The sequence below is a fragment of the Oreochromis aureus genome, linkage group 22 (genome assembly GCF_013358895.1).
Source record: "Oreochromis aureus strain Israel breed Guangdong linkage group 22, ZZ_aureus, whole genome shotgun sequence".
NCBI lineage: Eukaryota > Metazoa > Chordata > Actinopteri > Cichliformes > Cichlidae > Oreochromis > Oreochromis aureus.
This window is the reverse complement of record NC_052962.1, coordinates 41,047,913-41,070,002: the sequence shown is the minus strand read 5'-3', so window position 1 is coordinate 41,070,002 and position 22,090 is coordinate 41,047,913. Positions and strand designations below refer to the sequence as shown.

Genomic DNA, 22,090 nt, shown 5'->3' with positions numbered 1-22,090 from the left:
TGGCTGAAGGAGTCACATGATCACATGGTTCCCACGGCTGTTATTACTCCATCATGTTTTTCACTAACATCAGCCTTTAAACAGGTGGAGGGAAGTTCAGGTACATTGTCATCCATAGCTGTCATGTTAACATGCACCTGCCATTTCATTAGGTACACATGTTCACCTGCTAGCTTATGCAGGCTTTAAGAGCGCCAACATGTTAGCGGCTGCTACGCTGAAGGTCCTTATCCTCACTGGTTCAGGTGAGCTTGATGACAGTGCTCACAGGCAGCGTGATGGAGAAGATGAAGAAAACTGAACAGTTTACTGTCTTTGTGGATTTTAGAGATAAACTCTTCTTTTTGATCTTAACTCAGTTTAGCGTCAGTGAGTTTCCAGAGTCAGTCTGACTTTGGTTTCTATTGGTTTGAGTCTTTATTGTTGTGTGGACGGCTTGTGTCAGAGGGAGAATCAGTGCATGTATTACAAGAAAAAGACCTTTCAGTAAGACGTCCATCAGACTGTTTGTTTCCTCTAAAGCTGGACTCTTTCCTCCTGCCGAGGCCGCTCGGTCTGGGTTAAATAAAGACCCGTTTGCATCACACAGCTAAATATCAGAAGTTTCACTTCCTTTAATGAACTTCATCATCTTTTGAGGAAAACAGGCACATCTCATAACTTCCAGAAATAACCCAGTCATGACGTCTGCTCTGAAGCACAACCAGCTGAACTGGAGCCTTTCACTCAGAGTTTCATACACTGTTTGTGCACCAAACATTATTTTTGAATGTAGAATCATTGATGAGAACAGGTCAGGATCACTTTAAATTCATCCTAAAGATTATTTTTAAAGGACACAGAGCTGCGTTTCTGCTTTGAAGGTCTCACTAAAGACAGACTCGCTCCAGCTTTCAAATTCTTACCTGCTGATGTGAACACACCTGCCTTTGCTGTGGTGTGGGTTTCCTTAGTCTGCACCGCCCTCTGCTGGCTGCACTCTGTTACTGCAGCATCCCTGCAGGTGACAGACCTGATTTTTGATCACAGACGCTCTCCGCTGGGTCAGTGGCGTGTCTAGAAAATTTTTGTTGGGGGGGCCAGGTAGGGGCACAGATTTGGAGAAGGGTGGCAGATGTAATTGGCAGATAATGTTAAAAAAAACATTCTACAAACAAGAACAACACTGGCTGATGATGAAATACAGTCAGCTGGCATGGTGACACTGCCAGTATTAACCTGCAGGGCTGGACTGGGACAAAAAATCGGGCATTTTGACCAGAGATCGGCCCACCAGGTATTAAAGCCATAAAGCCTTTGAATGAAAACAAACGCTGTTGTGACAGTGATGTACACGGTCTTGTTGGTATATGTATGATTTCTGTACATTTTACATCAGATAACTTTGTTCGCAAGATTCAGATAATTATTTAATAACAGCTAGACATTTTAAATGAGAATAAGTAAGAAAAGTATTTCCTTGTCCCCCCCTTTCCCTGTTAATGCCCTACCTGGCCCCCTGGCAACACTTTGCTAGACCCGCCCCTGCACAGTTACCAGCTGTCAGCTACTTAGAAAAGGATCCTGGTGTTATTTGTCTCTCAGAAACAGTTCATAACTTCCCTTCAACTCATTCATGTCACCTAAAAGGTAAACCTGTTTCTCCATCACCTGTTCAGCTCTGATGATTCAGTAAGGACATCTCCTGGTTTCATCTGCATGTTTCCCTCTCACCACATATCCAAACCGACATCATGACCAGCAGCTTTACAGCTGTGGCTCCAGCAAACATCAGCTGATACTAGAAATTAATATTAAATAAATTCTAACAACAGCTGATCAAGCTTAAACGTGCTGCTGTTGTTTAACGCGACATCCGCTGGTTTCCTGTTTCTGGCACAAAGTGGGCGATAAACAAACAAGAGAGAAAAGCCGATCAGCTGATCATTGATCAGTTTCATGATTGAAGTAGGAACAGGAGAGGGAGGGGGAGAGAATGAGAGAAGAAGCAGCTGTGCAGCGTAACGACAGATTAACTCCAGCTTTGTGTCTTTTTCATTCTAGCTGAAGTCCGGGACAAACTGCATCTCTTCTCAGCTCAATACGAAACGCGTAATATCTTCTCTGAATGTGGGACGATTCCGTTTGTACGGGACGGTTGGCAACTCTACTAACTAACCTTATGAATAAAATAAAGTTCACTATCAGTAACATCACAGCACCCACCCAGCTGTATAGAAACTCTGTCATGCTAGCTAGTACGCAGTACGAGTTATTGTAACTGACTGTAAAAAGTCAGCACAATGGAAATAAACTCCACCTAAACTTGGTTTATATCTGACCCAGATAGACTGCAGGTCATAACTTCTTACCTGAAGTTCAGCTCACCTGATACTCGGACCGGCGGCCGCCTCGGGTCTCTGCTCCTCCTGCCTCCCCTTCCCTCATCCACCTGCTGGCCTCCGTGGAAGCTCCGCCATAGCCACCACCAAACAACTGAGTTATTTTTACACATCAGCCAGCATCTGGCGCATCCCCCACCTCTCATTGTTCATGCCGTTACAAAAAAAAAAAAGTCACGGGCAAATGCCCGGTATGCCCAATGGCCAGTCCAGCTATGTTAACCTGCAACCAAATCTGCAGCTCCATACAGCAATGTTACGACTTGGATTATATCTTATAACTCATGACTCTTATGCTAGCTCCCCCCAGTAGCCTACTGTCTGAAATATTCTCTGGTTGCAATAATTCTTTAAGTGTTATTTTTTCCTTGGTATTCTAATTTCACCGAAGTTTACTGAACTCAACAAACTTAATATTACTTACTGGGACATTTATTCTCTCCTCCTTTTTTTTCGCTGAAAAATTGTTTTCTGCGGTGCCGTCTTTCGTGCTTGGCTCTCCTTCCTTTGCTAACATGATGCTCATAGTGCAGAAGCCGATGCTGCATTCACTTACACTCGGATATCTGAGCTTCACTGTGAAAACATAGTCGTACTTTGATATTTGATTGAATTTTATTGTTTTAGCTCCGGGGTGGCACCTGGGGTGGCCAGTCTGGTTGGGGGGGGTGGCCTGTGCCCCCCCAGGCCACCCCGCTGGACACGCCACTGCACTGGGTTCAGGCTTTGATGGAGAACGCGCACAAATAAAATAAAAATGCAGGATTAGAGTTAAAGCTGAAAGAAAGACGCTCGGCTCCAGCAGCCAAACTCCACCTTCACCTCCTCCACCCGGCTCACGCTGCATCCGTGGCTGCTGTTACACTTGATGTGTGCGTCCATAGAACATTCCTAAACTGTGTCAAAATAATTCCCCATCCCTCGAGTTCTGAACAAACAGCTGATCACAAAAACATGGAATATTGGAAATCAAACAACAAAACAAACCCTGTGTGCTGCTCCATGACCAGCAGCCCAACCCCACCTTCACTTCCTCCACCCGGGCCACCTCAACGCACCTTTCAGTTTTTTATTTATTTATTCCAAACATGAGTCTATATATTGAACATCAGAGGGCAGCACCCCTCCTACAGTCACCCCACAAGTCGATATCAATAATAATAATAATGATAACAAGAGAATCAATAACATCCATCTGTCCTCTGTGTCCTGCTGATCTGAGGGGAAAACTGAAAACATCAGGAAACACACACACACACGCACACACACACACACACACACACACAGGCGCGCACACACACACGCGCGCACACACACACACACACACACACACACACACACATGCGCACGCACACGGACACACATGCGCACACACACACACGCACACACACACACACACACGCGCGTTTTGTCCTCCGCTGCTGCTTCACTTCCTGCATGTCAACAAACTATAATTATATACTTTGTAATTGTTACTTTAAATTATCTTTTTTATAAAAAGGAAAAAAATAATAACAAAAAATAAAATAAAATATAAATATAAAAAGGCAAAAATGAAAAAAATATAAAATACAAATAAGATTATTAAATGATAAAATGATTACAAATACAGATGTGTGTAACAACTGTAAAACAAACACATAAACAAACTGCAGCAGCTGTTCGTTCATTTCATAGTGAAAAAGGGAAAAAGTCAGCAGGTTGTTTTTTTTGTACAGCAGGTCCAAATTATTCGGTGATGGAGCTCAGCACCGCCGGCAGCTGACAGGTGACCTTTAGAAATGAGACAACTCGGCGATCAGATCGCTGTGACATCAGCTTCAGGATCGGGACGAGGAGGAGGAAAGGCTCCTCTGATTGGACAACAGGACAGAAAATACAACCACAAACTTAGTTTTTCTTCTCCACTTTGTGTGTGTGAGTGTGTGTGTCTGTGTGTGTGTCTGTAGCGTTTTGTCTATACAAAACGCCTGGATCAGTATCAAACCTCAGTCGGAGTCCTCGTTGCTCGGCTTGGAGCGAGATGATTGGCTGAGGGTGCGTTGGCCTCAGAGAGTCACTTCCTGTTTGTCTGCCGTGTGACAGATAATCTGGTTTAATCCAAAAGGTAAAGAGTCCGCGAGTAGTCCTTCATCCTCAGAGCGGGTCAATCCGCCCCCCCCCCCCGTAAAGGTTTGGTACACTCCACTGACGTGTCGTTGTTTTACTGGATGACCCCCACAAAGGGGTCAGAATGGTTTCCTCCATCGACCCCTGCTGAAGGGCCAGTTTAGACCAATACAGCTTTGGGGTCAATGAGTAGTTTGTGACCTTTGACCCCACAGACAGCATCCTTAGGCTCAGTCGTGCCCACTGAGTAAGTCTGTCGGTGGGTGTGTCGGGGTCTTGGTGGGGGGCAGTGGCCGGGGCGGGGGCACAGGTTTGTTTTTAGACCGCTGCGGGCTCGCCACTCCCCCGTCGCTGTCAGCTCTGTCCGTCGGCATCGGGGGAGGGGGCGGCGGAAGGCGGGGCAGCGACATGGAGCCGTGGTGATAATGGAGATGATGATGGGCGCTGTGCCGGGGGTGAAGGCCTGTCATCGCCACTGAGGGCGGGACCCGGGAGCAGGAGGAGGCAGAGGAGGACGAGGAGGGTGGAGGGGGTGGGGGTGGGGTAAGCGTGGCCGGTCGCAGGCTCTGGATCCGCCGGCACTCCTGGCAGATGCGTACGTGACTGCAGGCCTGCAGGAAGCTGCGCGGGGGGGCGGGCGGAGCCACCAGGGCAGACGCAGGAGGGGGGGTAGCGGTAGAGGTGTTGGTGCCCAGCGTGTCCTCCAGGAGCCTCTGTGGCCCCGGGCCCAGATCGGGGCATCCTCCCATCCCTCCCCCGACCCCTGCCAACCCGCCCGTCATTGGGCCGGCGCCACTGTACAGCTTCCCGTTGCTGAGACGCATCTCACGAATCAGACGGATGGGGCGGGGACCGGCCAGAGCCAGGCGGGACGGGTGACGTAGGACTCCGCCCCCAGTGCTGGTCAGGGGCCGGCGGCGACGGGATCTGGAATTCTTCTTACAGGATACGGCATTCCGGAACTCCGTCAGCATCTCCTGACAGACGGAAACCTGAGAGAGAGAGAGCAAAGGCACTCAGCTACACCCTTCACACTCTGATGGAGGCCCCCAAACCTCAGCTACACCCTGGAGCTTCACATGTGTTCACTTTAACCCGCTCTCACTCAGATCAGACTCCGTATGAAGAACTTTCTGATCTCTGAGTGTTGGATTAGATTTTATTCCCCACTCTGTCTGTCAGCTGCTGGGAATAACAGGAAGCACTGGACCTGGAGCTGCAGACTGGACTACTGCAACTCTTGGTACTTTGGTCTGGACCAGGCCTCTATTTATCGTCTCCAGCTGGTCCAAAATGCAGCTGCTTGTCTGCTAACTGGCACTAAACGTTAGGAGCATGTAACCCCAGTTTTAGCCTCTCCACACTGGCTCCCTGATCCTTACAGGAACCAATTTAAACTCTTACTTTTTGTTTTTAAGCCACTTACCGGCCGAGCCCCTTCTCAGCTGTCTGAGCTGCTATTTATTTATGCTCCAGAGAAAACCATGAGGTCCAGTTTAAAACCATCCTATCCATGGACTAAACATCTGGTGGTGACAGAGCCTTCTCTGTGGCAGGTCACAGACTTTGGAATAGTCTTCCCTTAAATATTAGATCTGCACAAACACTTTGTGTCATGGTCCTGGGCCACGTTGGCCCAGTATTCTTAGTTTTCATGTATTTTGTTCCTTATTTAGGCCATGCTTCCTGAGTTGCTCTGTTACGTTGTTCCTTATGTGTTTTTCCCCTTGTGACTCTTACCCCCTGTGTGCCCTCTGTGTATCTGTGACCCCTCGTCTCTCCTTGTGTTTTATTCCATGTTTTACCCAGCCTGTTATGTCTGTGCTCTCTCTCTCCTCCTGTCTGAACCTCTGTACTTCCTGTTTTACTTTGTCAGTCTCCCGTCAGTGTTGCGTTCACTCCTGCTGTGTCTTGTTATGATTATCAGTGTCACCTGTGTTCCCCGTGTGCTCCCACTTCCCTCGTTAACCCTCTGTGTATTTATGTCTGTGTCTCCCTCAGTTCTGTGTCGCGTTCTCCCTCATGACTGTGTGCCCCTCCGTGTGTTTCCTCGTAAGTCAGTTACCTTAGTACTTCCCAGTTTAGTTTCATGTTATTTTGTATCGCTATTATCTTTTGTCAGCAATAAAGCTGTATTTTGAGTTCAGTCCTGTTTTCCTGTGAGTTTGCGTTTGGGTCCTCATCCTGCCTACACACAGCCTAACCATGACACTTTGACCCAAACATTTTGGTTTTAGTTGTTGTTTTAGTTGTTTTTATTGACTTATTTTATTATTTATTTGTTTTTTCTATATTTTACTGCATCATTGCTTTACATTTCATTTGTTTTAGTGAGATTTTACATTGTTAAGAACTTTGCACAGGATTGATTGTTTGGAAATGTGCTATATAAATAAACTTGAGCTTGTGGAGGTGTAGGTGTATCACCAGCAGGTGGCAGCAGCAGCTCATTGTGTTAGCAGGTGAAAAAACTTCAGAGTAAATGTGTTTTTCATTCTCATGTTGATGGCTGCTGGTGGTTCTCTGCCCCTCCACTGCTCAGATGCATCTTTTTATTCTTTTAAATATTTGTAATCTGCTGATGGAAGTTTTTAAATGACCTCACGATTTTGCTCTTGTCATACAAAGTGTGTGAGCTGATGTCTGCAGGCGAAGAGAGAGTTCGTGACCTCTCTGAGCACACGTTTGTATCAGTGTGCAGATGCTCTGCAGACTGTGTGTGTGTGTCTGTCCTACAATCTGCTGCTTTATAAACAGCCCGAGCAGAAAGTCAAACAAACGACAGATAAATGAGGGGCAAATGAAGGTCAGGGCAGCAGAGTGAGCTCACAGGGCTGATGTGTGGAGAAAGCTTCAACTCTTCCTCGCTCCGAATGTGTCTGACCTTCAGCTTCTCTTAAGACACGCCCCTTTTCTCCTAAATTCCTATTATAAAAATTCCCATCTATGACCATTAGGAACCGTCATAGTGAGGAGAACCGAGAACACCTAAGGCAGTGCTAATGCCGACACACCAGGTTTAAAAACACAAGTACTGTTTACTCTGGAGAACCAGCGTGTGTGTGTGTTTGTGATGGTGTACCTCGTCTGTCTCGGCGGTGCGGCGTGTCGACCACACAAACTCCATGATGGCCACGAAGACGGCGATGATGAGGCCGCAAATCAGAACAACGAAGATCCCGCCGATGTTCTCCATGCCGAGCCCTGAAACGCAGCGATGGACACATCACAGATCGATTCACCTACACCCATCTACCAGCCTGAGGGTTGTTTCCAAGCACAGCGTGCTCTCCATCAGCAACAACAGGCCAGGCTTAAAACAACCGTTATCTACACCGGCCATCCCACCGAGGCTCAGCGTCCCCTGCTTGCCACAGTGGGGTCACTGCTCAGGACCGAGACGCTGAACATAAGGACGCTCGCACAGATCCTCAAAGCCTTTTCCTCTCCCTGTGGGACGAGATGCTCCTGACGCCTGTGCCAAACACACCATCAGTATTACCAAAGTGTAACTCTTTCATGTGTCAGGTCGTCACACTGCCAGCAGCACCTGTGTCAGCGCTCAAGCTGCAGCAGCACGTCTGCTGTTCTTCACATGAAGAAACAGCTGACGGTCACCACTGGAAAAACAAGTCCGGCGCTGGTTCACCTTCACCAAAAATCTGCTCTGATGGCAGATCGCTGCGGTTCTTCATAGTTTGCATGGAAAACTGTAACATGTCAGCAAAGCTAACTCACAGAGAGCGTGGGCTGGGAAATCCTTCAGCCCTGAGACGAGCACGACACGTTTGAAGATTCAGGGCTGAGGCAGCGATTACACACGTGTCAGCATCTTTAACACAAACTACGAGCCAGCACACACACACACACACAGAGGGACATCCCATTGACATAATGCTTTCCCAGCTGCTTACCCTAACCTACCTGTAATCCTGACACCAAAACCACATTTTGAGAGAGAAATCATGTCATCAACCTTGTGGGGACCAGGATTTCTGTCCCCACAAGGTTGACACCATAAAATGTGGAGTTGGAGGACAAACTCATCAATGAGGAAAAGACAGGCGGGCACAGGAAATGAGACGCCTGATAAAAAGTTCCTGTTTACGTCTCGTGTCATCATGGTAAGACTTCACTGACATGAGGGACGAGCACGGCTGTGTCCTTGAATCTTTCCATCAAACAGAAACAGGAAATGACGTTTTTACGTTAAATGATTACGTTACGGTGACACTGACCTTTGGCCCTGTGATCCTCCTCTTTGGGGCACTGTCCTCCCTCCCACCAGCGTCTCTTCAGGATCTCCAGCCTGTTGCTCTCCTGCAGCTGCAGGATTCCCAGAGTGATCTCGTCTCTGTACGGAGAGCCTGACGAAGAGCAGAAGTCATATTCAACATCTAAAGACACACATGAAACTACTTCCAAACAGGAAGTAGTTTCCCTCAGATGCACTCCTGGACACAGCCTGTATGCCATCACAGACGTACAGTTTACTGTAGTTTTATTTATAAAGCACCAAATCCCACCAACGGTCACCTCATGGTGCTTTGAGGCACCACCCGGAAACAATCGGACGGCCGCCAACACGCGTGTCACAAACACGCCTGAGCAGACTCAGACTGAGCTCATCCTAAAGCTGCTGCTGGATTAAAGTGAGCTAAACCTTGGCACCAACCACCAACCCGAGACTGATCTAAGCCTCTGTCTGCCTGACACACACACCACCTGAGTCCACTTCCAGCTTTCAGGCGTGTGATGTCTAACACTGCCCTGCATTGGTGAGCTTTCAGAGCCTGCACAGATCAGAAGCGCCTGTGGATGGATGAAACTGTTTATGGGTTTATCGAATCATGCTTGCATGACCACACAAGACGAGGCCACCGTTCTGCACTGCTTTCAGAGTCTGTGGATTTCTGTTTCACGTCTGTGGGAACCAACCAGGCTGCACGTAGCTGCAGTCAGTGTCGCCGCGTCCTGATGCACTAAAGTGGCTTTAAAGACGAGCTGATGGCTGGTCTTCCTCTTTCAAAGGCGATGAGACAAATCCAGTCTCAGGTGGGCTGTGGATGAAAACAGAGGGCTGGTTCTAACGGCGGAGCTCACCTGCTCACCGGTCATCAGGTAAACGTGCTGATGTGGAGGAGGCGGCGCGCTCTGCTGCTCTGTGGGGTTTTTAACGTGTTCTCATAAACAGCGACACAACGATGACACGAGCAGCTGCACCTTTTATACAAGTCAAACGCGCTGCTGCTGTTCGCAGTCTCGTTTCCACCTGAGCTCCAGATGCGTTGCAGGCAGCGAGCGGAGACACCGGAGCTCCGGACGGGAACCTGTGCGGCAGCACGATGTAATCCCCTAATCTCTCCAGACTGCAGGTTGTTTACTGAACGGACTCATGTTCAATCCTCAGTAAAGATTTATTGACAGCTTGCAGGCTGACACTTACCAGCAGACACACACTAACTGAACCATGCACGCCGTCACTGCAGCTGTTTCTGCAGCCATGGGTCAGCAGAGGTCGCTTTGATTGGCTTAAGGGACAATACGCAAAGCATAGACTGTAAAGACAAGATGGACACAGCTTCCTTGATAGCTCTCACTACTTTGTTTTTCAGCTCGGTGCTGTACGTATTTGCTCTGTTCCTTATCGTGGTGACGGGGGAACCCGACCGAGCCCTGCAGCCACGCCGCCACAGCATTTTGCTCCTGTAGGGTCTCTCGGGCAAACAGCAGGGGCGAGGGGCAGATTCAAGATCCAAAGCCACAGACTGTGGGTGTGGAGCTGACCAATCCAGTCACATTTAACTGTGTCATGGTTCAGCTGACACTTTAAACCTGCCCTGAGGCCATGAAAGCGAGAAGCTGATGTAGATTAAAGGAAAAACAAAGATTGTTTGCTTTCATCATCAAACAAAAAGCCAATAATTTAATAAGAACAATAAACGGCTGCACCACCACATGTTTATCTATTTTTAAACTACAGCAACCCAGTTCTACAGCAGTATTATTTTTGACCACTGGATGGCAGTAGAGGCTTCTGTATGTTATTCAATCAGGTGCACAGCCTTTAGCAGAGAGCTCGTTTGCTGCTCATCAGAAGGAAAAGTGAAGCATTGGTGCTGAAACACATGAAACCGGCTGTGATGGTAGAAGCTTCAGATTAGATGAAACATATTTGTTTTACAGACATTGATGGATGAGCAGCGCTGACATTTTCACTGCTTTATGAGGCGCATTTATTATTCTGAGGATCCGATTTCAGCATTTGTGCCCATTAAAGGTTCTTTAAAATGAAATATTTTGCACACAGCGTGTTCACAACATTCATCCCTCTGGCAAAAGGAAGTGCCAAGTCTTTCAAATTAAAAGTATTTTGTTTTGGATAGTTGTGCTGCAGAACTGAATGGACCAGCAGGAATCGCGCTGGGTCACGCAGCATGAGTAGTGTCTCCCTTACACCACCCGCAGTGTAAGGGGCCGGGGGTGTCGGCTCCAGCTGGAGGTGCTGGTCCGATCCCGGCCCGCCTTATACTCTGACAGCTTTCACACCTCGAGGTGAATAAAAATGTCTTTTCCCGATATCTCGTCTTTCATGAGGATTGTGCTGATTCATGTATATCTATGTATATGTAATATATACATCTGTGTGGAGGAGCCGGCCAGCAGCAACAGGTCTATCTACCCAGTGACTCCATAGGTGGAAAGTCTGCGATGGCCGAGGAGCTGTACAGTTAAACTATGAGCTACTGAGTACATATCAGCTCACTTTACAGCAGCAACATTAATATTTTGTCCTGGGTGGCCGTAAACGAGCTCACGTCCATCGCTCGTCCAGTCATCCTCTCATTAGTCCATCACAGAGCGACTCTCATAAAGCGGCAGTGAGCGAGTCTCATGGTAAAATGTAATGGAAGACGAAACAATGACACGCCCACGTTTTGGGTTTTTTACATTTGATACGTCCTGACACGCTTCCTGTTTGTTCCTCAGTAAACTGCAGGCTGGCTGTTCTGGAAACATCACTCCTCTTTGGATAAAACTCATCGAATGGTTTGTTTCTCTCGTCCAAACCAACGATCGATGTTTAAAATTCTGTTTCCACACAGTTGTCCTTCTTCCACCTCGAGTTGTGATCATTAAAGTCACATTTATAACCCTCCATTCCAATATTTTAATCAATAAAATTCACGTGATGACATCATCCTGACCCTGACCTACGCTCAGAGTCCAGGATGCTTCATATCAGATATCATTTATATAATCTGACCTCTCCTGTTCCCCTCACCTCTAATCTTTCCTCCTGTCATCAGGGGGTTTTTCCTTCCCACTGTTGCCAGGTGCTTGTTCACAGGTTGTCTGACTGTTGGGGGTTTTCTGTATTATTGTAGGGCCTACCTTACAACATAAAACACCTCAGGATGACAGTTTATTTGTAATTTGGTTGCTGAGATGCTTTTACTAGGATTCAGTCCTGACTGATTCTTTTCAAACGTGCGATCAGCTCGTCGCTGTGCTACAAACTCTTGTGAGTCTGGGCCGTGTGCGGTTTTGGCCGACAGCGCCTGAGTCCCATGTGGACATGATTCTGCCTGCTCCTGTCGTACAGCCAAACTCAGCTCCTTCTTCATTCCTGCACAGCACGCTGTCGTGCTCTCATGTGTTGTGGTAAAAATGTGCCGCTCGTTGGTGTCTCTGGACTCTGAGCGGATGCACGATCTGATATCGTCGTGTTGGTGTTGTTCCCAGATCAACATACTAAATGTTGTTCCAGGAGCAACATTGCAAGTGACCAATCAGAATGTTGTGACGTCATACTTTTGCGACTTCGGGAAAAACCACCATAAAACAAAAAACTGTACTTAAGCTGCGAGAAACCGCCTCTGTCCACCGATCAACAGACCCTGACCCTGACCCTTTAATAAACGGTAAGCAGAACTGATATTGTCCTTGCAACACTGTAATTTCATAAATGCACGAATGGCTTGGTGCGCAAAAGAATAACGTCACAACATTCTGATTGGTCACTTGCAATGTTGAACCTGGAACAACATTTTCATGATGATCTGGGAACAACACCAACACGACGATATCAGATCATCCCTGAGTGGATATCAAACCACCTGACTGTCATGTGACTCGCTGAGGATGTTGTGTTTTATTGATGTGTCGGTCGTTGAGTTAAACTTTGAGAGAGGGAACGTAAAAATGAAACTGACTCCTGATTCTCCTTCATTTACAGCTAATCGCTCCCTGTCCTCGGTGGACGCCGCCGCCTCGATGCTCATGTGTTAACAGGCCGACCGAGTGACGGCGGCTCTCCTGAAAGCTGCTCGTGTCTTTTCTGTCACTGTCAACATCTGTTCCTTCTTCTCTTCATTAACTCTGCTAACTGTGCGCTAAGCAGGATCACCTGAGCTGTCAGAGACCTCGCTAACAGCAGAACAGAGTGATCCCACGTTATTTAACACCAGCACTCAGCAGCAGGGGGCAGTCTGCCTTGGCTTGTGGTACCCGGTTAGCCCCTCCCCCCTCCTCACCCAGAGGCATGCCGATGCCGTATCCTTTGGTGTCCAGCAGTCCTCCAATCTGCGTGAGGTTGCAGTTGAGGCTGCGGTAGTACTCGTTCATGGTGCTCTCCATCAAAAAGGCGTACTTGGAGTTGAGGACGCGGGCGATGCCCTCTTCTGTGCTCTTCACGAACACGCTGGGCTGCTTGGAGTACATGTAGTTCCACATCCGCTGGTACGTCTGGTACCGTGAGTTCTGCAGGAAAAGAGGGTGAAAGGACAGTTGTAGTGTCTGAACATGTTTGATAGTCTGTTTTTGTACCACATGATGTATGTTTGCAGCAGAAGTTGACTGTTTTTATTTGATTTGGTTGTTTCTGTGGTAAATGCACTTATATCCTGTTTCTCACTGGGCAGTCTGGCTCGAGTCCACTGGTTCCTGCTGAGGACATAAATCTTTAAAACACCTTAAAATGTATATTTCACTTCTTTAAAAGGATCGATAATTTCCTCAAACAGCTGGCAGATGAGTTCACTTGGCGCTCTGCTGAGGGCCTGAGTTACCAACAGTTCAGCGAAACACATGAAAACTGCACTTCTTCTAATGGCCACTCGAGGCAGCGTCGAGACTGGGTCCATGCCATTGACTGTAGAAAACAGATTCTTTATTTTGTTATCAATAGTTCTCATCATGCTGATTGATGTCCAAGGGGTCTCCTTTCCCATAAGTTTGATTCTAATTCCTACCGCGGTGACGTTAAATTGGGTTGAAACGTCATCATAGCAGCTTTGACTGGCAGCTGCAGTCACGGAGAAACTTGCGTATCTCCGTGACTGGCAGCTGCAGTCACGGAGAAACTTGCGTATCTCTGTTCGGGAATAGCAGATAGAGCGTAGGCTCTGAGAGGAGGGCCAGCGTTTACGCTACGAAAACACGACCGAGTGTTTTAACCTGACAGCCTGAGGTGTTCTTCAGTAAACTGGACTACCCGACAGAAGGACCCGAGGCCCCGCTGCACTTTTTCGGTAAGTTAAACGTGTTTGTAAGCTAATCCATAACTACCGTCCTTAGGTCCTGAGACCTAGCTAGCTAAAATGAGCACTCGGCTGTCGGGGTTCGTTTAGCTAATCAGTGCAGGTGAATGAATTTACTAAAGAAATCAAGAGAAACGCCCCGGGCTGCTCAGTCACTAATTACTGTTACTGTACTTTTATTACAAGTATTATACTGTAAAAGCAACAGGCTGCACCCTGCTGCAGCTCCTGTGCAGAGCTGAATATTAAATATGTGCAAACAACAGCATGTTTTCAGTCTCTTGCCACATCTGTAAAGACAGCAACATCTTTTTTAAAAGCTTGTACTTCAGTAACTCCTCATTAATCAGGAACTATGGATTAAAGTACTGTAGTGTACTGTAATACTGAAAAATGTAAGAGAAGAACTTCAGATCCTGAGTGTGTGAGGACAGAAGAATCAGCTTTATTTCAATTTTGAGGGATAAAATTTATATTTGAGTTTGATGGTTCTGTTGTCTTTGTGATTACAGGGGCTGCCCTCAGATTCAGACCTCAGCACCACCCAGTGACAGCAGACAGATCATCCAACATGTTCACATGTTAACTGCAAAATGAACTGATGAAAACAGTGCAAAGGTTAAAATACCACACGTGCTGTAGTGAAAGCTGCAGCTTTATTGATAAAGTTAAAGACAAAAAACAAAAGGATTAATCACTCATGTAACTGTGTCACTATATATCAGCATTAACAGGACCTCAGTTTGGTGTTTCACAAAGCTGCTGATCTCAGACCTGCACAGCTTCTGTTTTAAACACTTGATGTACTCAGCTGCATGAAGAGCATATGAGATTTTCTCTGGCACAATTAAATAAAACCTGATGAAGGTCAAAGGTCGTCACTTGTATGTTGAACTACAAACTTGTCATCTGGAATTCTTTCACAGTTTTTTGCAGATAGTGTGTTATTTACCATAAAGTGATTCAGAGTTATTCATACCAGAGTAACCAGAGAGGATCATATATTTTTAAATATATAACTTTCTACAGGACTGAATATAATATCTTTATGTAAAAGTCTGGAGCCTCTGGGGAGTATCTGAGTATTTATAACATTACACAAACCAAAGGTCTCCATCACAGTGTTCATGAAATGCTGGGTTTATCCATCTCCTGGATCGGGCCTACGGAGGAGTGCTGAAGATTTCCCTGTGAGGGAGCTGCTGGTGAAGATCATGAGTCCTGCTTGAGCTATGCGATGAGCTTCAGTCTTCCTGGTGTTTCTTAAATGAAGCCTCTCTCAGTCGGTCAACAGAACTTCTGGCACAGGACAGCTGTGATGAAAGAAAAGGAAGAAGTTTCTCCAAACCTCTGGACCCAGGAAACCCAGCTTGGTCCTGATGGTCTCCCTCACTAGTTTCTCTCCAGGGTGAATGTAGCTGTTGATATAATATGGACTCTATTATTAAATGAAAAGAACAAATTAGACTACACTACTGAAATGTTCTGCTGCCGTTTTTAAATGTTACCAGGCTGTAGAGGGCTCTGAAGATTCAAACAGTTTTAGATCCATTACACTCACAGTCTTATGTTAAAATCTCAAAGGACAGCATTACATTTTTGATATTAACAGTAACTCTGGGCTTCTGTAGAGTGTGCAGCTGATCTCATCGCTGTCTAAAAATGGATAACAAACATAAGAAGTGCTGAATCCTTCAATAACACAGACTATTAGAGTAGCAGGTGTGTAGCATCGCTAACTAGCTAGCAACAAGCCTCCAACACAGTGCGTATGCTAGCGGCTAATCTAGCAAACGAATTAACAACAGAGTGATTTTAGAACTATAAGATGATAAGCTGTGTCTTTTTTATAACAGTGACATGGTTGTATTTACCTTAATTAAAGGAGTCGTCAGTCGCGGTAAACCAGCAAAAGAACTCGAGCAGCCGGGCTACGTAAAAAGTGTAGAGGGGCGTGTTTGCGGTCACGTCCAGCGGGTGTGTGGGCGGGAGCGTTACACAGTCGCTCCACCTCAAGTCACTACTGCGCAGACTCTGGCTGTGTCCCAATTCAGGGTCTGCACGCTTGAAGTACGCATTTCAAGTGCGATTACGTCACCGCCACGCGACGACGGCTGTCCCAATTCAAAGTGCACTTCAAATGCATACTCCAAATGCGCCGTCGATTTCTCCAAATATCAAGCGTGGTCCGGTGCACGCTTCGTGGCCCCATATATCCCACAATCCATAGCGCGGCGGTGGGTGTGGATAATTTTGCCGCAAAATACGGCAGAAGGGAAGCGGCGAAGAGTGAACTGTCAAAAGTAAGTACTGAATATTATGTCACTTATTTATGTGCGAATGTTTAAGAACATTAAAACATTACTGTTGGCCACATGTCGGCAAAGTTGTGTGACGTTAGTGATGTTTGTACTTTCAGCGTCAGCTTGGTTTTTTTTTTTTTTTTGTCTGTCCCATTTGGTTCTTTAGCCGTCAGAATTGTTGTCTGAAGACCAACAAGGATACCAAATGGATTTATTCTGCCAAATGGATCATCATGGCATTGCCGTATTGGTCCATTTGATCAAACTTTGTTGTTATTATTTATTTTATTTTCAGTTGTTACAGATGGGACAGACATGACTGGGGGATAGGAAAGGGAGAAAGAAAGAGAGGAAGGAAAAGAAAAACAGAAGGGAAAAGAGACCGTGAGAAAGGGCACTTACAAAGACAAAGAGAAAGAAAAAAAAAAAATCTCCTGGATCACCTGTTGAGAGAAAAAGAAGAGAAGACAAGCAAAAAAAAAAAACCAAACAAAAATAAAGCAACATACTAAACACAACACCATCACGTTAATCTAGCTAAGTGTGAACATCAGTAAATACTAAATATTGAAAGTTGTTGTGCAGCATGCAGGACAGACAGCGCACAATGTGCTTTGAAGTAGCAGCTAAGAAAGGTGTAGTTTATGTCTACGAACAGTGAACACCCGTGTGCACACCTGTGTGGATCAACGCGCTTGTATACAAAAGGTTTCCCCATGTAACGGTCTGCTAGAGGGTGTGGAGGGCCATAGCCCCGTCCCCCATGGCATGAAGCAGGCATGGAGGAGATCCAGGCTCCAGACATCCAGAGGCCCCAGAGTGCGAGAGCCCAAGGAGCACCACCGGAGGGGCATCCGTGCCACCCTCCTGGGAAGGGCTGAGGAGATCCCCAGATGAGGGGGTCACCCAGTATATATATATATATATATAATCTGACAATACATATAATATTGTCCATATTATATTAACATTACCACAGTGAGATGACTTTAGTCTCATGAATAACATTAGCTAATTATTATTTACTAACTAATCTTGAAATGACTGTTCAGTACAGAAATGAAGCCCAACTATCATGTTTTACAGTCCTGTGGTCTCAACTGATCAAAGTGATGTCATGACAAAAATGAATGACCAACAAAACATTTTTTCTCCTTCATTTCTGTCACACAAAGCTGTAAGTAACGTTTCTCGCGGTTAGTATCATGGTTGCTAGGCAACCTGAACAGCACGACGAAGGCTAGACCGTCCCATTTCACAAGCCTCTCACTTCCGCACTTCCCGTACTTGTAGTACGCACCGTACGTAGTGCGCGTAGTGCGTGTAGTGCGCGTACTTCAAGCGTGCAGACCCTGAATGGGGACACAGCCTCTGGCTCCAAATTTGCAAGATGGCAGCCTCCACAAGCGGGGTATTTTGGCTTCATTTTTGCACAATGGTAGGAGGCGGGGTCGCGTCGTCCATGTTTTCTACAGTCAATGGTCCATGCCTACGTCAATGTTTCTGAGCATACGGTAGAAATAAATCGCCACTTACAGAAAAACAACATTACCAAAGCTCAAAGTTTGCATGGTTAGGGGCGTGGCCTCTGTGACTGACAGGTGGCTGTAGCCATTAGCGTCTGATCAGCTGAACTGGACTTTGGAGGCATTTTTAATTATCTGACCAATAATCTGGTCGTGTTATTACTGTTTACATCATTTTAGAGATGAATCATCTGGATGGATTCATGTCTCCTCCCAGGTTTAAACCCAGGACTTTCCTCTCTACACTTACGGGTCGTTACTTCCAGTATTTTATCTTTTTTTCATTCTGATTTCTTGTGCAAAGCTAAAATTCTCACATACATGTGAATGGAAACTGCTGCTGGTCTGTCTGCAAATGGATTTACTGACATCCAAATAACAGCTGACATTAAGGCCGAGCCTTCACATAGGGGATGTACTCATCCATTATTTTGCTCATCTTGAATAATTTACTCTACTATTATATATAATAGTTTCAAAGTACACCCAGCGTACACGTTTGGATGCTCTTTAAAGTGTGCAGATCTCATGAACTCATATTTTATTGAGAACAAAACAGAAAATAAAAAAATGAAGCATTTTAATAAAAATCTGAGCTCATTTTGAATGTGATGGGATCAACACGTCTCTAAAAGTTGGACAGGTCCATGTTTCGATGTGCACCATTAACATCAGTGTTTAAGCTAATCCTAGATGGTGCTGTTACTCCATCGTGGCCACACGTGGCTTCTTCTCTCTGGGTGATGGAGCTGTAACCTGCACGCCGAGCTGCTCGCAGACGCTGGTTTTCCTGGAGTGTTCCTGAGTCTGTGCACTGATTCTTTAATGCAGCGCTGCTGAAGGTCGCAGTTGTCGGCCTCGCACCTGCGTGCAGAGATTCCTCCAGGATCTCTGAGCGTTCTGATGCCATCATGTAGATGATGAGATGTTCACATCATTCAGTTTGTAAATGCAGTTTTTTGCAGGTTGGTGAAACTCTAAACCCTCGCTCGTTTTATACCCGATCGTGTGACAGACCTGCTGTCAAATAACCTGATTAGCTGCTAAATGCTCCTCCTGCCGTTTCTGTGGCAACGCTGACTTGTGTTGCTGCCATCAAATTCAAAATGAGCTCATGTTTTGTCACGATGGGCCCTTCACAGTTGGAGAACGAAACATAAATTTCACAGGGCAGACACTGCGTTTGAAATTTCCATCATGTTTTTAAAGCAGAGGTTGACACAATCGGTATAAACAGCTACGTTTTCAGATGCTTTTGCAGGTTTAGATGGTAGTGAAAGATCTTTTCTGTGAGTATTCAGGACGTCACAGCACCTCAGGCCGCTTTACAGCATCCTCCATTTTTGATTTTACTGACCTTCAGCCACAACCAGCTGCTTCTTCTAACCCCTGCAACCTCCTGTTGGGCGTCTTACTAACGTCTGTGGGGGTTTGGAGCACGTGCTGTCCTACAGACTTAACTGAACAATCAGCCTGCATCAGCAGAAAGCTGCGGTTTTAAAAGCTGCCTGACTCTGAGAAACACTGAAGACTTATTATCCATGCTGCCATTGCTGTTTGGACAAACTAATGTCAATTATGGATTTTCCTGCAGGTGTAAAAAATGATTCTTGTCATTTATCTCCATTCACATCTGTTCACTGATGCTGCACTGCAGCACACTGTCATGCAGTGAGATTAACAGGAGGTAGAATCCCTGAGACCGACTCTGTGTGCCTGAGGTGACCTTATGGGATGGATGGATTAAAAAATAATCTCACCATGAAGAAGGTCATGGTGGAGCCTCCGTGGATGGTGCCGTACTGGATGTTGGTCTGGTCCGCCAGATCATCCGGAGACTCGATGGGCACCTCCATCCTCTGGACTGTGAGAAATGCTGCCAGGTTGGCCGTGTAGGACGAGATGATGATGAGGGTGAAAGCCCACCTGAGGGAGGAGAGACGAAGGCCTTTATGTTTTTACCTTGCAGCAAAGCCCCACTCTTCCCCCTCGCCTCTCTTCATTAAAAGCTGAGAGAGGAAAACGCAGCAGAGAGACAGATGGAGGGCACTGCAGGAAACGTCAGGAGTTTTAGGTAAAAATCATCAACCTAAACATGAACTCGAGCTGCAGCAGAGACGAGCAGGACGCCTCTGCTGCAGAGGAAATGAGGCGGAAGTGATGAGCAAGGGAATTAGGGAGGGTGGAGAGAATTAAAGAGGAGGCAGAGAGGAAGGGAAGAAGCAGAGCAGAAACTAAATGAAAAGCAGTCCAGCAAATACAGGAAAACAGACTCGGGGCTCTGGGGATTGGCTCGAGGCCGTGATTACTTCTAATGTGCTGTGTTTGCACAGAGAGCTGCGGGAAGTGGAAGCCACACTCTGTGGTGTCAGTGGAGACGAGATCCACGACTGCGACCGATCTCGTTTTCATTTACAAAAAATTAAAACACACAAAGAAATGTTTTTTAAAAGATGAGCTGATGAGTTTCAGGGGAAACGTCAGAGCTACACCACCAACTCTGTGTTGTCACCACACATCAACAAGGCAGCTTCCCGAGCATGCTGGGTAAAAGGCACACGGCTTTATAAAGGTCTGAAGCTTTATGAACTGAGTCAGACGGAAAAGAGTTCAGCCCAGCGAAGAGCAAGGAGCTGCATGAAACTAAATCTGAAGCAACAAGGTTTAAAAAGAGCAGCTAGTGAAGCAGAGAGGAGCGTCCAATCAGCGAGTCTCTGTGTGTAAGACCAGAGCTGCACGTTTAGCCCGACAGGCCGGCAGCACAAAGAGGCTGAGGCTCTGCCTGCCGGTGTGCGCTTCAGCGTTTGCAGCACAACGCCATGATGGGTGCACAGCAGGAGCTGCAGGAAATGCCACCGTGTCCTGAGAAATCTGAGATTTCAGAGTCTGCGAGAGGGAAACTAAAAACCTGTGATCGCGTTTGAGCTAACCTCCCTCCCTCTGACGGCCTCTTTGCTTCCACTTTGACTGAATATGCAGCGTGAACAGTGCCAGCGAGCCACTCGTGAGTTTTTATGAGGCTAAGTGCCAGACGAGGCTGAGAGCTGTCAGAGGAAAGATGCTGATGGCCTCTCCAGTCCCTCCAGTATCACTCCACCATCTGTCTGACTGCAGCTACTGGGACTGAGGGAGAGTCAGGGGTGGGGAAGTACTGAGATACTTTGATTTGGTCAAAGTACAGATGCAGCAGCGCAGAAATACTCGGTTCTACATAGAAAAAGACTCACAACACAAAATGTTTCCGGCATTAAAAGTAACCGACACATATTTTATATTTTGATTTTGTAGCCAGACGGTTACAGGTTGGCTCACCTGCTTTATTCTGACAAGCTGCACCTCCGTCAGCACCACCTACACCTCCCTGTACATATGACTGCTACACTTACAGCTAAAAGATGGTAACAAATGATCTCACTGAGCGAGAAGATGGAACAATTTAATTTAATTGTCCTGATAATGAGACCATGTGAATATCTCTGCACAGAAAGTAAAAGAACCAAACCTGAAGCTAAACCACAGCGAAGAATCCTCCACCTCCACCCAAACCTCCACCCTGCACCAACACTTACTTATTCTTATTTAATGTGAGCTTAGAGTACTTAATTACAAAGGAATCAGGAATGTTCGTTTTAAGTTACAAAGTTAGCAAAAAAAAAGTGACCACATTTAAAAATGATATTTTCTGTATTTTTTGTGAATTAATATTTAAAATTTGAATAAACAGAACAGCTGAAACGATTAAACAGCAGCAAAAGGAGTGAGGGTGAGTCAGAGAGAGAGAGAGAGAGAGTGAGGGCGAGTCAGAGAGAGAGAGAGAGGGGTGAGGGCGAGTCAGACAGAGAGAGAGAGAGAGAGGGTGAGGGCGAGTCAGAGAGAGAGAGAGGGGGTGAGTCAGAGAGAGAGAGAGAGAGGGCGAGTCAGAGAGAGAGAGAGAAGGTGAGGGCGAGTCAGAGAGAGAGAGAGAGAGGGTGAGTCAGAGAGAGAGAGAGGGGGTGAGTCAGAGAGAGAGAGAGGGGGTGAGTCAGAGAAAGAGAGAGGGCGAGTCAGAGAGAGAGAGAGAGGGGTGAGGGCGAGTCAGACAGAGAGAGAGAGGGTCACCCGGGCCGCTCTTTAGAAACACAGCTGGACCAGAGGAGGCAAAACGTGCCACAGACTCCAAAACTCCTCATAGGCACGGGGATGTCCTGATTCAGCAAAGCATCAAAAAAACGTCATGGAGACGGCCAGTG

The 22,090-nt window shown here is 46.5% G+C and overlaps 1 protein-coding gene across 1 annotated transcript in view; it reads right to left on the bottom strand.

Annotated features, from left to right (window-relative positions):
• Window positions 1-5,014: 5,014 nt before the first annotated feature.
• The window catches only part of LOC116322259 (glutamate receptor ionotropic, kainate 5-like), a gene marked incomplete at its 3' end in the record, with an annotated part of 78,299 nt that continues 61,223 nt past the window's right edge, over window positions 5,015-22,090 (bottom strand). The window contains exons 15-19 of the mRNA XM_039605376.1: window positions 19,622-19,787; window positions 13,028-13,253; window positions 8,729-8,857; window positions 7,543-7,694; window positions 5,015-5,482 (exon numbers count right to left, since the gene is read on the bottom strand). Coding sequence (XP_039461310.1) covers window positions 5,015-5,482; window positions 7,543-7,694; window positions 8,729-8,857; window positions 13,028-13,253; window positions 19,622-19,787 — 1,141 coding nt within the window. The remainder of the gene's footprint in view (window positions 5,483-7,542; window positions 7,695-8,728; window positions 8,858-13,027; window positions 13,254-19,621; window positions 19,788-22,090) is intronic.